Source organism: Emys orbicularis, chromosome 9 (assembly GCF_028017835.1).
Source record: "Emys orbicularis isolate rEmyOrb1 chromosome 9, rEmyOrb1.hap1, whole genome shotgun sequence".
Classification (NCBI taxonomy): Eukaryota; Metazoa; Chordata; order Testudines; family Emydidae; genus Emys; species Emys orbicularis.
The window spans coordinates 24,293,877-24,309,201 of NC_088691.1; the positions used below are offsets into that span (position 1 = coordinate 24,293,877).

At 44.7% G+C, this 15,325-nt stretch overlaps 1 protein-coding gene across 1 annotated transcript in view; it reads right to left on the minus strand.

Moving 5' to 3' along the window:
* Window positions 1-15,325, minus strand: part of OPHN1 (oligophrenin 1) — a 137,703-nt gene that overhangs the window by 16,911 nt on the left and 105,467 nt on the right. The window contains exons 17-22 of the mRNA XM_065411323.1: window positions 13,789-13,873; window positions 13,430-13,488; window positions 11,409-11,514; window positions 9,416-9,575; window positions 3,402-3,549; window positions 1,474-1,785 (exon numbers count right to left, since the gene is read on the minus strand). Of these exons, the coding sequence (XP_065267395.1) occupies window positions 1,474-1,785; window positions 3,402-3,549; window positions 9,416-9,575; window positions 11,409-11,514; window positions 13,430-13,488; window positions 13,789-13,873 (870 nt within the window). The remainder of the gene's footprint in view (window positions 1-1,473; window positions 1,786-3,401; window positions 3,550-9,415; window positions 9,576-11,408; window positions 11,515-13,429; window positions 13,489-13,788; window positions 13,874-15,325) is intronic.

The window sequence follows — 15,325 nt, forward strand, 5'->3', positions numbered from 1 at the left end:
AATAGCTAAAAGCATTCTGTATTTTTCAAATTACTCACGTTTTCAATATCTAAAGCACTCATCTTAGATCAGACATGGGCAAACTATAGCCCGCAGGCCACATCCGGCCCACGGGACCGTCCTGCCCGGCCCCTGAGCTCCTGGCCGGGATGCCTAGTCCCCGGCCCCTCCCCCGCTGTTTTCCCTCCCCCGCAGCCATGCCACCACGCGGGCCGCGCTCTGGCCCGCCGCTCCCGCTGGGCAGCGTGAGGAGCGCAGCTGGCTCTGGCTTGGTCTCGCGGCTGCCACCTCCTCTGCTGGTAAGGGGGCGGGGAGCGGGGGGGTTGGGTAAGGGAGCGGTGGGTCCTGGGGGGGCAGTCAGGGAGGATGGGGTGGTTGGATGGGGCGGAGGTTCTGGGGGGGTGGTCAGGGGATGGGGAGCAGGGAGGGTTGGGAGTGAGAGTCCCAAGGAGCCTGTTGGGGGGCCTGTCAGGGGGCGGGGATGTGGATGGGGTCAGGAGGGCAGTCAGGGGACAGGTAGAAGGGGGGGTTGGATAAAGGGGCGGGATCCCGGGGGGCAGTTAGGGGCGGGGAGTCCTGGGAGAGGGTCAGGGGACTAGGAGCAGAGGGCGGTTGGATAGGGGGTGGGAATCCCATGGGGGCGGGGGTGTGGATAGGGGGCGAGGCAGTCAGGGGACAGGGAGTAGGGGGGTTGGATAGGGGGCGGGGGTCCCGGGAGGGGGCGGTCAGGGGACAAGGAGCAGGGGGGGTTGGATGGGTTGGAGGTTCTGAGGGGGGTAGTAAGGGGGCGGATAGGGGGTGGGGGCTAGGCTGTTTGGGGAGGCACAGCCTTCTCTATCTGGCCCTCCATACAGTTGCGCAACCCCAATGTGGCCCTCGGGCCAAAAAATTTGTCCACCCCGTCTTAGATGATTCTGAATAATTTCTATTCAGATTTGAATTCTGATTTTACAGAGTCCATTGGGCCACTATGTGATCTCTGAATCTAAAGGCCGAACCCTTGCATTAGTTCCCACCATGTCTTGTGCCCATGCCAACTCTAATGCTTCAGAGGACTAGTCTACCATATCAGCATTGCTACATAAGGCTCTGAAATAGCACAGGCCAATGTATGTCCTTTCCTCCATCAGTAAGCAACAGGCTGAGCTTACAAACCCGTCTGTACTAAAAATGGGCTGAACGCATGATGATTGGATCTGGATCAGAACATCCTCAGAAGGAGGAGGGTCCAGCTCCAGTGGTCCATGTGAGGGTTTTGATCTCAGGTCCCCTATTGTTGAACTGCATGAAAAGAGACACAAGTTGCAAAAATAGCACTTCTCTCTGCAAACCCTCTACCTCTCCAGTCTGGCAAAATGCAAAACATTTGGGGTGCTTGTCACAAAGTTTGTTGTGATTTCTGCAGTGCAACAAGATGGGCGAGAGTTCCATCCATCCAAGGTCAGCTGAGACCTCCCAAAGCAGAAAACTTACCCTCCTTGCTGTATATCATGGGCCTCAGAGTAGGCCTCTTAGCCTGGAGAATGGAGGTCTTTAGAGCAGTGGTGCCAGTCACCACTCCGTTTGCGGCCTTGTTGGCGAGCTTAGCTCCCCCATCCTGCAGCTTGGACACCAGCTTTCCCACAACCACTTCAGAGGACTGTTCATGTTTGCTCTCTGAGCCAGGCCTTCCAGCATCAGCCTCCCCTGCTCTCTGTGTAGGCAGTCTGCTGCGATGTAGCGGCTTGGGGGCTTCTGTGCTATTAAAGATGACGGTGCCATTAGGAGTCTGGTCATGGCTGTCACCTGTGAACCAAAGGAAAAGGGAATAAATACACGTACCAGGTGAAACCCTGAGATGCACAGGGCCTGATTTTCACAAGTGCTAACTCAGCACTCACTGCTCTCAACAACTTTGAAAAATCAGGCTCAGAGTGTCTGTGATAGTAACTAGAAATAAGCAAAACTGCCTGGTCTGCTTTCATGGTCCACATTGAGTGCAGTGCAAAAGGGAAATAGCTTGCACTGGTGGTGAGAAATAAGTGATAGTGAAACGTTATTTCAGTTTCACTAATCTAAGGTGAGAAAAGGAAATCTACTGATGTACTTTTAAAATTATGATTTTAGAGGGACAATGTTGACTTCGATTTCCTAGTCAATTTAAAAAAAATAAAAATAAAAGTAGTTTCTGGTAATACACTTGCCCGTGAATCCCCCTGACAGTTTTTATGGTTTTACTACTATGTTTTCATAGTTTTGCAACTCCCCTCTCCCGCCCCCCTTTGCTGTGTGAAAGATCCACACAGGGAGCACCATAGCGAAACTGACTGCACTACAGCCTCAGGCCTGCCAGGTGCTGAACACCCTGGTCCTCATTCAGCAAACATTTAAGCACAAGTTTAACCTTAAGAACCTGAGTTGGTCCACGAACTTTAAGGGACTACTCTAATGCTTAAAGTTAAGCATGTGCTTAAGTGAATTGGTAGGTTGGGCCAAATGTTCAAACTTGCAAGTTCAAGTCCAAAAGCACAAAGTAAATAAACTGAAAACAAAACAGAGAACTATTTTTTCCTAATCTCTTTCAGCGACAGGAGTAACAAGTAATGATCTTAGGAGTAACTTGCAACCACAACTGGTAAAACATCTGCAGACAGAAACATGATTAGAAGTTGACTGTGCCCCTTCAACATGACAGCAGTGTGCCTTTGTATTAGTAAATACTTACCAACAAAAGTAATTGAACCGGAGAGTTTGGGCAGGGAAACGCTTTAATCAGAGCTTGTTAAGCAATGACTCAATTCCTTGCTCTTATTTTTCTTGCGGTGCCTCACTTGATTCACCCTAAATTGCCAGTGGCTCAGGCTCATCAAGAGCTCCCTCAATATCGAGCTTTGTTCAGTACAAGGTAAGTCAATCCTAGGGCTTAAAGGAAGCACTGATCTGCTTAGCTTGACTGCGCTCAGTGGCTCAGCACTGCTGGGATCTACGCTAGCTCTGCATCTCATATGGTGTGTTAGAGAAGATACTTTTATTTTTCAAATCTATAACATTACTCTGCACTTTTATCTGTGGAACTGTGAGGCCCTTTCCAATGGAAGAGCACTGTGTTTAATTTAGATCTCTGAAGTATCAAGCTATGAGAAAACCCTGCTCCAAAGTAGTTTAGGGGCTGTTAGATCAGAAGCAGCCTAAATGCAGATATTTACTCTCCTTCCACTTTCTACAATGGGAAACAAAACCCTCAAACAACCCCTCTTCCCACCTCACACGTTAATGCCCTTGGAAATGTGATGCTGCTGCTGCTGCAGTTTCAAATCCATCCCTCCCCCAGTGAGTGGGAAGCTGGGATCCAACGTACAGTGCCGACAAGAGAAATGTAAAACCTGGAGACTGAGGCGGTATCAGTGAACAGCTAAACTGACCTTGATTTTCTTCCAGGGAACCACCATAAAAGACAGGTCTTTCCCTCAGCGGGCGCTTGGAAATTGTGATGGGTTTGTGCCTTCGGGCAGCTACCCTGGGAGGAGGCACTGGGGGGGCAGCACTGTCCTCAGGTGGGCTGGAGTAGATCTGTAGGGAAGAGGGATTTAGAAGGACATGATTTCAGTTGATCCTCTGCTCTACTGTTATTTGACACTCACTATACTGGGCCAATCAGGCCAGACTCCTGGGGTTTCCCCTGAGCCCCTTAGTCAAATAGATTTTTAAATAGAAGACATCCTCAAATGGGCTACATTTGACATCAAAGCTCTGAACAGGAAGGAAGAATGGTCTTGGATTAAAAGCACAGATCTAGGAGCCAAGACACTAGGGTTTTATTCTTGACTCTGACCCCGACATGCATCTGTGATGCTGGGAAATTCAGTTGGCTTCTGTGCCTCAGTTTCCCCCTGTAAAATTGGGATTATGTTATTTCCCTCCCTCATGGGGGTATTGTGAGGATCTATTTATTACTATTTGTAAAGGACTGGAAGGTGTTATAGAAGAACAACCTTTTATTACTGTTATCATTGGCTAGGCAATGTTAATCATTTAAATCCAAAAAGAGTCGACTTTGGATTTTTTGCAAAGCTCCTGCTATTTTTTTAAGCTTTGCTGCTCACGATTCATGCATTCCCTTTCCAAAGGGTAGACTCCCACCCCAAAGCCATGTGACTCAAGAGCCCGGTAATAAGGGAAATGCAGCTCACTGAGATAAAGTACACACCTAGAGATCAGTCCTAAACTATGTCCAATAAGCGCTGGGTGCAGCTGACCTGGGGAGCTGCAAAGGAGCCAGGTGCAGCTCAGCAATCCTGGAGTTAAGTTTACCCTTCCCCCAGCTTAGTTTAGCGCTGGTTTAAGGTTGCTCTAAACTATGGTGGCTGAATACTTCTCTCCCCTGTCCCCATGGGGCTGGTAGGAGAGCCGGGGATCACTAGAGTGCAGCAATGCTCTTTCTCCCCAGCACCTGCCAACATCCTCTCTACACCAAGGCTAGGGTGAGGAGATAGCATTAGGACTGCCAACTTGTTAATATTTAAAAACCGGACACTGCAGCAGGAGTGCTGGAACCTCCCCTGCCTCACCTCTTCCCCCTGAGGCCCCACCTGTGCCCTGCTTCTTCCTCCCCGAGGCCCCACCTGTGCCCTGCCTCTTCCCCCCAAAACCCTGCCCCTGCCCCGCCTCTTTCCCCGAGGCCCTGCCCGCCCCTTCCTCTCAAGGCCCCGCACCCATCCACTCCTCTTCCTTGTTGCTTGTTGCTTTTCCCCACCCACCCCACTCCCCCGTCCGGGTCAAGAGAGACTCGCCTGCAGAACCGGGGCTGGGAGCTGCAGTCACCCGACACAGGTAGAAGGCAGCCCCAGCTGAGTAGGGGCTGATGAGGGTGATGACCTGCCACCTCCCCTCCTCCCTTGCCTGCAATAACCAGACTTTGGGTGTCTGGTCAGTAGATCTGACTGGACACTGTCAGGTCCCCTTTTTGACTGGACTTTTCGGTCAAAAACCAGGCACCTGGCCACCCGGCCACCCTAGATAGCATATGAGCTGGCTCTGGACAGTCCTACAGCACCTAGGAATTCTCCTATGCTGGACAAATCCCCAGCTGCCTGCTTGTACCAGCTTTTTGGTCTGTTTGCACCATCAAAGCAGCACAAAGGTGGTGGAGCAGGGCTGAGGATCTGCCAGATGCTGTACTTACGTTCAGTACAACCACTGAGCTTTGGGGAAAGCTGTGCATTACTAACTGTGTTCACTAGGCTGCTACGTCTTTTGGTGTGGGCTTTTTTCTAGACAGATTTCCTGTTATGCAGCTTTGCACGCACCCACTTCAAAAACTGAAATGCTAAACTAGACAATGCTATAAAAAAACACCTAATAAAACATGCCTTTGCACATGATGGCAGGGCATATTAACCAGGCCTCAAAGCAGACAGTTCATGAGAAATGACTAGTTTTGCTGAGAAGAGCAAATTTAATCTTCTGCAGAAATCATTCAAACAACCCCCGCATTAGCATCAAAAGAAACCATCAGATCCATGGCTGCTCAGTAACTAATTTGTCTTAAAAACAATCATTGATTAATAAATCTGGTTCCCCTTACTTCTGACATGGGCTGGTTTTCATTTAGTTGCTCTCATTTATTCAGGTGCTTTCTTCACAGTTGAAGAAGCATCGATTAACCTTTGGACAGGCTTCTGAAAACATAAAATACTACATGAAGGCTACAGAGAGTCCTGTGGCACCTTTAAGACTAACAGATGTATTGGAGCATAAGCTTTCGTGGGTGAATACCCACTTCGTCAGATGCATGCCTCTGACGAAGTGGGCATTCACCCACGAAAGCTTATGATCCAATACATCTGTTAGTCTTAAAGGTGCCACAGGACTCTCTGTTGCTTTTTACAGATCCAGACTAACACGGCTACCCCTCTGATACTTGACTACATGAAGGCTGCAATCCAACTGCTATTGAATTCTTTCCACTGACATTACAGGGGATTAGATTGGGCCTAAATGCTCAGTTATTGTATAGGCCAGGAATGGATGGCCCAGGGAAACTGGAAGGGGATACACAGATGTTCCCTTTTAGATCACTGATCTAAACTTGGCCTGAGTTGATAGAGACCAAAACTCATTACAAGCTGATAATTAGGTGGCCTGTGTGGAATGTATTGCTAGTCACGGACAAGAATCCCAATTGTAAAAAAATTCATAACTGACTCTTTTGCTAGCAGCATTGGCAGAAAGAACAGAAAATGAATGAAGCCTGGAGACTGAACCACGTTGTCACTGGAGAGGGGACTCTCACTGCGTGGGGAAGCATGCTGCCAGTTCTGCACCTGTTTTTGGTTCAGGGATTTTTTGGGGGGGTCATTCATGCATGTTTTAGACGGAATAATCACTTTTTCCCCTGTATAAAACCTTTTCCCCCTGCTCCACCACCTTTATGCTGCTCTGATGGTGCAAACAGACCAAAAAGCTGGTACAAGCAGGCAGCTGGGGATTTGTTAGAAAACTGATTTCCTTCCTCTTTCAAACCAAGAGAAATTCTGTGAGGTCAAGCAAGTGGGATGAGACAGTGTAACACTCTCCAGCTTCTTTTTCCTGAATCTTCTTGGGTCATGAAGACCTGGCAGAATGTATAAAAGTGATGACGGGTCCCAGACATCTCGGCAATCAGACTCCCAAAGGTCTAACTTACAATACCAGCATGTGAGCAGTAGGGAGCATGATCTCTCTCTACTGACCAAGCAAGTAAAGGGATGTAATATTTTCAGTGGCATTAACCATTTCTCAAACTCGCAGTCAGTTTGGTACAAATGCTGTTTTTTAGGATTGGGCGTGTGCCCCTGCTTTTTTCCATCTCTCTTTGTATTCAGCATGAGCGCTATTCCATGCCCTGCAGCTGTATGCACACAGCTGCCTCTCTGAATTCAGGGCAAGAATTCAGGAATCTCTTCCAAACTCCAATCTCTTGGTTTTGGATCTTTTGCCTTCAAGATCCTGTGACATAAAGCAGCTGTTGACGTTTAACAGACTCTGATTCCAGCGGTTCTGTTCTTTGCAGATGGCGATACTTTTTCTCCATCCTAGAATACGAAGGTCCAGAGTGTTCCCTTTGCCTTGATGCCAAGGAGGTTTCTTTGGCAATACTAGCTGCTGAAATATGCACCCGTCCAAAGCTTTCCAAGATGCTGACACAAGCCCTGCTTGCTTTGTGTATTTTGAAATGAAAATCAAATTTAAATAATTCAGAAATATAATGCTATTGACCCAATCTCAGCATTAGACACTAAAGTTCATACAGCAATAGGAGTTATTTCCAGAGGAATCACATTTTTAATTTAGCTGTGGTATGGAAAGTTAAGCTGTTGAAACAATAATTACCCAAACTGACTTAGTGAATTTCCTTGTCCTTAGAGTCTTCATAATGCACTGTATAAATAATATATCTATTCTACTTCAAACTCATTTGAAGTATTTGCTTATATATCAGTTGAAGTTATTTTAGACACTGAAGTTGTGTTTATAAGCTCAGTCTAATAAAACATTACTAGCTTGCCTTATTGCAGAAATTAAAGGCAAGGAAGTGGAGGTCTGTCTTAATTAACATTTCATTCTAGAGCTTGGAGATGGCAGAGTAATCATACATTTTCCCTGGCTCCCCTCTGCAGGCCATTATCTGCGCTGCAGGCTCTATAACACAGAAGAGAGAGAGAGAGAGAGAGGTCATACTGTAGTGCAGAATCTGAGCATTTAACTTATAATCAACTAGCTGTTCAGCTGAAAGAGCTTGCTAGGAAATGGTTTCAATGAACTGTAGCGAGACCAAGGTGTGTTATTTTCACTGGCTTCTTGTCAATTTCTAAATCCAACTAAAATTGTCCTGCGGGTACTCAAATCTCCATGGATTCGTCCATCCTACCCCAACCCCCAGCACCACCATCTACTACTCACTCTTCTCTTCTGATCTCTGCTCTACCTCTGACCATACACCCACCTGCTCAACTACTGTGCTCCTTCACATGTGACCTACTCTCCTCTCCCCAGAAGTGTGTGTGTGGGGGTCACTTTTCACTTGTGCTGATCTGTCTCATGGGAACTCTCTCTCCATCCTCCTCAAAGGCAGGTAACTACCTCTCCTTAAAGCATGCTTCACAGCTTTCCTCTTCTCGTATGGCGGACTTTCTCTGTGAAGTATTCTGTGATCAAGGGTGCTAAGTAAAGATAAAGGGCCAAATTCATCCATAGTAAGTTGTGCTGTTATTCAGGAATGAATCTGACCCTAATACTTTGTACTGCATGCTGCAGCTGATCAGTTTTCACATTTTATTATAAAACACAATTATACTCTTCCAAACCACCCCCCAAAAATACCAAGTGATTAAATTTATACCAGATATTATTAGTGACAAATCACTAACACATTAGGTAGCAGAGTCCTCTACATTCCATCACAAGGGAGAAAGCCATGATCAACATCAGCTTGCTGGTGTGTGTGTGTGTGTGTGTGTGTGTGTGTGTGTGTGTGTGTGTGTGTGTGTGTGTGTGTGTGTGTGTGTGTGTGTGTGTGTGTGTGTAAACACATGTTTTTGTGCAGCACCAGGCATAACGAGGCTCCAGTCCTGATTGAGGCTTCTGACCACTACTGTAATACAAATATTAAATAAAGGTCCCATGAAAATGAAAACCTTGGTGCAACTTTAAATATGGAGCTGCTATCAACACCTCCATAATTAAATAATAATAGTGTGAACTCTTTCGAAACTCTGTATCAGCAGCTGATCCTTTCCGCCAGTTCCACTGTCTAGAGCTTTATGGGCAAAGTATTACTCTATACAGAACTCAAAAATGCCAGGTGTATGCTGAAACTTGCACTAAAGACCCCCCTCCCCTCCAATTGGCAGCTCCTCTCTCAAGAGGTCACTTTGAAGTGCCACCACATGTGGCTTTCTTCAATTTTTAGTTAAAAAGATCCCTATCTAACAGGCTTGTTTTTGTTGATCCTTTAGGAAGTCACTTAAAAGAGACTTCACTTAAGAGTAGTTCTACAGTGACCTAATTTGGACCATGTCAGGTGAGACCTATTGTCCATACAGTTTGGTTTTCTGTCCCCAGTCAACACCAGTTGCTTCAGAGGAAGATGTAGAACTCCCATACCGTACAGTTATATAGCTAGTTTCCCAGTGGGGAGTTTCTTCTGTTAAAGCAGTGACTGCAGCCCCTTAAGAAAACCAAGACTTTATGAAGTAACCAAAGGAAATTGTGAAGAACATGTAATGGTTACAGCTTTTGCTTCCACTTCGTGCATCTCTGAATAGTACAATTAAAACCATAAGGGGAATCCAGCAAAACAAGCGAGTGCTCCAGACCACACAGCGCGATGATCCACAAGAACTTGATAGAGCACTAGTGAGCTTCCGAGGCAAGCTCTTGAGGGCTGGTCCCATACCTTGTCAAAGTGCTCAATGAGGATCTCAACCACAATGTTTTGGAACTTGATATTCATCATGGCAGCGACCGTGTCCTCCTGCGCCCGCATAAGAGTTGGGCCGAATATAACCCCCATGTTGGATGGGGACATCAGATTCTCCCTGCTGTGCTCACACACGCTGTAAGCATGGAAAGAGGAAGATAAAATAAAAAGATGAGATTAGAAGACAATGTGAAAGGCCATTTAAAAATTGCAAGATTAATTAATTCAATTTCCTCCATATTGCTAAAGCAGAACTAGTTTTCCAGTGCCCATGGAGCTGGTCATAAAACATGTATCTGGCTATGACAAGCACATTCTTAGTCTGTGCAGAAAGACTGAGATTGTGATGTACTGGCATTGTGATTTGATCCCTTAGAATGTCTGGCTCCTCTTTTAGAAGGATCATTACCCCAGGAATCATTAGCTGTCCGTGCTACATGCATGTTAAATGAACCATTTATTTTGGAATGATTTATTTAGCCAAGACATGCATTGGGATTTTTTTCCCAAAGAAGAAGAACTGCGTATAAGGATGGAATCTCTGGAAGATTTCAGAGAGATCTCTACGGTATCATTTTTCTGAAAGTGTCATGGCTTTCAAGAAACAGAGTGCTATTTATGTAGCTGTGTTTAGATTTCGGTGCCATACGCAGCCCCACTGAATAGCACCAACTGTGGAATGATTTATAGGCTAATCTAGGAAGAGACCACACCGAATTCAGGTATAGAATTGGAGTCTGAACTTCAAGGGCTGGGAGCAGAGATATTCTGATGCAGAGCTCTGAGTTTTACTTCTGCCACCTACCTTCTATTGGCATTTATAAGATTTTTGCCAGCATAAACAAGGTGGGGAATAGGGCCCTCAATGCAAAACTCTGTGTAGGCAACAACAGAGCTACTATTAATAATGGGTCAGTCTGACTGCAAATCTTGCCCCTTCTGCAGAGAAGTTATTTAAAAAGATCATGTCTGCCAAAGGCTAGCGACAACTCCATGTACCATGACCATGTATCCAGCCTTCTTACCCCTGAAATAGATGGGTTAAGACCAAATAGCACCAAGATCTAAATCCCCCTTTGGAGCTGCAAAATAAATCCCTGCCCAGTGTGGTTTTACCAACCCAAACCAGCCCTGTAAATGTCCCGTTTTGGAAGTGGCTCTTCCAGTTTGGCCAAAGCGCATCCTTTCAATCTGGAGGCCAGTCCCTCCCCAAACCATGTCTGTTACTGAGCAGAACTCCAGCATCGTTCCCTCCCCTAGAGCTTCAGCATGGCTGGCACAATGAACACCGCCAAGAGCTGACGCTCTCTCTGACTCCCATGTGAGATGAGGATACCAGGTTCTGCACCTTGCAGCCTCACATTCACTGTGAAAGGAGGGGAAGAAAACAGCAGCTCCAGTGCCTTCACCATCAATGAACCGATCTTCATTGGTGCTGAGTGCTCATGACAGCAGCTGACGTCAAACAGAGCCACAGCTGCCCAGCACCTCAGAAAAATCAGCTCCTAACTGGACATTAGGGAGGGCTTGAAAGCTAATGTGCCTAGCACCAATGCTGCTCAAAGGACAAAGAACATTGAATCCATAGTACAAGAAGTGCATCCAGTATGTGCTTAATCTCCAGTCCCAGGGAACAGGGGTCTTAAAACTGCTCCAGAATTCCAGACATAATGTTGTTGCTAATTGGGCTGGCCAGACACTAGGTTTACAGCTCTGGTCTGTTAGACCATATTATCATATAAAAATTATTCTCTACCTGGTGCTTCTCATAAAGCAGCCACTGAACGGAAGTGGCAGGTGGACAGGGGAATATCAAATACAGGGATAGCCACACAATTTGGGCAGTATATTCCCAGCTGTACAATAGTTGTCAAGGCTTAATTAATTTGCCAGAGAAACAGGCTGGCTTCTCTGACTCCCTTTTTTTATCTCTCTGGTTTAACAGGAATATTTACTGGATTCTGCTTACTTGACCAGGTGTCGTATGAGAAGTTCCAACATCTCTCTATTCTTCTCAGGTAGTTTATAAACCAAAGAGTGAATGGCTCCCAGCCTGTAATCCAGGTTCTCAGACTCTGGAAAGAAACAAGAGAGAAGTTTTTGCCTACTGCTTAAAAAAAAAAAAAAAACGGTGTTATTCTCTGAGGTATGGGGCCAGCCTGCCAAGAGCAAATGAGAGCAACCTGGAAGGAGTCAGATTACACAGTAGCAAGGTTATCATAATGAAAAATGAAGTGATGTGGAAAGAGGTGAAATCAAACTTAAAAGGGGCTCAGAGTAGGGTTTTTCAACTGAATTTAGTGCTGGTGAAATGTGCTGCATGAACAGAACCAATACAGCATGAGCAGCCGCTTCCCTCGCACACTGACCCTAGGTACCTCAACCCAGATCTAGCAAAAGCAGTTCTAGGGCCAAGCGAGCAATTCAGGCCCCTCTGCTGAGACTGTTATCAGCACTGGTACTTAGTACTGTACATGGGGGTAAAATGCACAGGGTTAATAAGCATCCAGTCAAGAGGCACAAACCAACCTGGAACAATAAAATACACAATGCACGCAGTATAGAGTGTGATCTTTATAGCTGGAAAACTTCATGGAGAAGGTGAGGTTTCTGAAGGAGGGCAAGGGAGGGGGTTAATATTTCCATCTACCCAGCTATAATTGGTATAATAAGATAGAAATCTAGTAACTCTTGGGTTTGAGTACAGTCATCTGGAGGAGGAGAATTTTTCTTTAGCAGAACGAGAAGCAACATTATTAATTTTCTAAGGGCCAAGGAGGTGCCAAGCTGCAGTTCCATGGAGCTGCAGGTGCTCACCACCTCAGGTTTGAGCCCAATGTGTTTTCCCCAGATACAGGACATTTTAAAACACCATCATCTCTTTTATTAAGAAAGTTGCTTAAGTAACTGCATGCCCAGGCTCTCTATCTCTGCACTTCTGCTCTAGCTAGATGTAATTATTAGGGTGCAGTTACTTTAAAATTATGAAAGATAATTTGCAAAGAGACATTTTAGCAGGATTGATGCAGACCCTGGTTTTAAATGAGTCTTAGATATGGCCTGTTAACATACTCATGCTACTTGCCTGACCTTTGTCAGTTTGGTCTGTTACTTAGCACTAAATGCACCACCAGAAAAATGCATTTTGCATACTTGAAGGTACTACGGGGTCAGCATTCCAGGACAAATCTCTGTGACAAAGAGGGACATCTGAGACACTGCATGGCCATTGGGGCCTGTCACTTTATGTCTCTATTTACAATTTAAAAAACATAAATCTGTCAGGAAATGCTCCTGCTAGCACAACTGGTCTAGTTCGCTTTTTATACATCTGATATAGACACACACACACATATTTTAAAAGATCCCCTTACTCCACGCCCCACTGGGAGTGTCTCTGAAGGGATCCAAACCCAGGCACATAGAAGTACACTGTAATGTAAAGGACGATGGGGACGAAATGGAGTCATCCTTTTAGAATGATCCCTTCAAACAAACTAAGAAACCGGAAGCAGGAGTGAGGTTCTATTATAAGTACAATGGGCCAGCTCCTCAGCTAGTAAACATCCGCATAGCTCTATTGAAGCTTTGCCAATTTACTCCCACTGAGTATATGGCCCAAATGGGTAAGGGACATGATCCTGCAAATGCTGAGTACCCTCAAATCTCACGGCAGTACTGAACTCTAGGATGCCATTCAGTGATGCACAGAGACTCTCTTATGATTTAGCATCCCAGCGAGTGAATCATCTGATTTTCCTTCCCTACCAGGTTCCAGATGGATGTGGCTGGCTGCAATGACAGCAGCCCCTGTTGGATCCCATACACTGCAAGGCCTAGATGTTCGTCACCTGGCTACAACATGTCTCACTTGAGCTGGAACTCCACACGTGACACATACTCAGCGTTGTGTTGAGCTAGTGGAGCAATGCCATTCTTACGCAGGAGAGGGGTATGGGGCCTATCAGTAGTGAAGCTGTTGGGACTTACTCGCAGCCGAGACCAGCTCTTTATGGAGTCTGTACGTCATGACAGGTTCAGCTAGATTCCTGAAACAAACAGAAACAACACTGAATTCCTCAAAGAGCAGAGGAGCGGTTACAACTCTGTTCTCAGTTACGTTGGAAGATGAACGGAAAGGAAAGTCATATTTTCCACTCCAATTCCCATGGATTCTTGAGGCTGCCCAATTGGCACTCAATCCTAATTTCTTTTATTTACATAGCTTTCTAAGTGCATGTGAGATTTTTACAACAGACACGTTTTTTCAAACAAGACACCATCTTCGCCCAAAGAGTTCCAGCCCTACCTGGGAGAGTCAAAAATAAGACAATGAGCGGTGAAGTTACCTGAGGTAGAATTTCAATGAGCTGGTAACTGTCTTGATGTCCCAGTCGCTGTTTTGGAGATCTACATCCCCTGGACATTTTGGATCTGGAAAAGGAAAAAAAAAAAAGGCAAATAATACAAAATAAAGTAGCTTTCAAACAAAGCCTGATTTTTTAAAACAAATAACAAAATTTATGCTGGCAGGATATGCCCTACTGGCAGAGGAAGATACAGCAGTGTGTAAGGGACACTGGTGATTCCTCTTGGACAGGTAAAGCATAGTGACAATGCCAACACTGAGGCTTTATCTTCACTGACACAGAGGTGTGCTTGTTTGGTTTTTTACACTGAGACAGCTAACTTGCAATGTTTATTGCACTGTAGAGTCCTAAGTGAAGCACTGACAGTGTTTCCAGAGAAGTAGCAAGGTATGGCCCAGCCCTATACCTCCCACCCATGGTGAACTCGCCTAGTTTACCTTGTAGTAAAACTCAGGGTGGATTTGATTTAAATCAAAATGATTTAAATCATGATTTAAATCACTAGTCAGGTAGACTCGATTTAATCATGGATTTCTATATAAAAGTGCATTCTTGTTGATTGTTATAACCTTAATACATATTCTTCACAACTCAGAGATAGATGTCGGTTTCATTTTTAAAAAGTACACACTATACATTTTTAAAGTGATTTATTTTGAAAACTTTTCAGATGAGTTTTACAGCTATATCAGAAAAGGAATGATTGTTTGGTTATTTCATTTACCAAAGGTAAATGAAGCAGATATTTATGCTTCGAAGGTGAACTATCTCCAATTCAACAGATTAATCATTAATATTTGGAGGATTTTCTTGCCAGGCTGTATTAGGAGGAGAACATCACCAGACAGACATTTAAATTGTTTTAATTAACTAAAACAACAACGTTATGTATTCTGGATTTTTTTCTTCAACGGCAAACATATAATATTTTAACAAAACAAGCATATGAATTTTTGAATTTAGTTAAACATTCAAGTTATTTAAAATCAGGTTTGTTTTTGTTAAAATTGTTTTTAACTAAAATAGTTAAATGAAATATTAAAAAAAAAAAAAAAAACAGCAAAAATTAAATTGACTCTGTCAGCCAGTTCATGAGAAATTTAAAATATTGGCTTCTGCAGCTAACTCAGTCATCTTCGCCTTCATTTTCCTGTTTGTTCATAATCTGGAAAAGAAAAACAAGCTTTCCTGCTTTTTCAGTTCCCAAACGATTTCTCAATTTGGAATGAATTAGTCCAAAGGAAGAAAATATTCTTTCTACACCGGCAGAAGAAGCTACTGCTGTTAAAAGTGAGATTATCACATTAACAGTCTCTGAATACAAGTGCTTAAGTGACTTCCACCAGTTAACTGGTGTGACTTTCTTTAAAACATCATCAGCAAACATATATTTCTTGAATGGTTCACCCTTAGCTCTGAAGTTTATTATAGTTGGCATTATGGAGGGATGATTGCTGGATGTCCACATCATAGCCAACTCCTCTTCTTCTTCAGCAGTTAAGGTTTGACCCTGGTA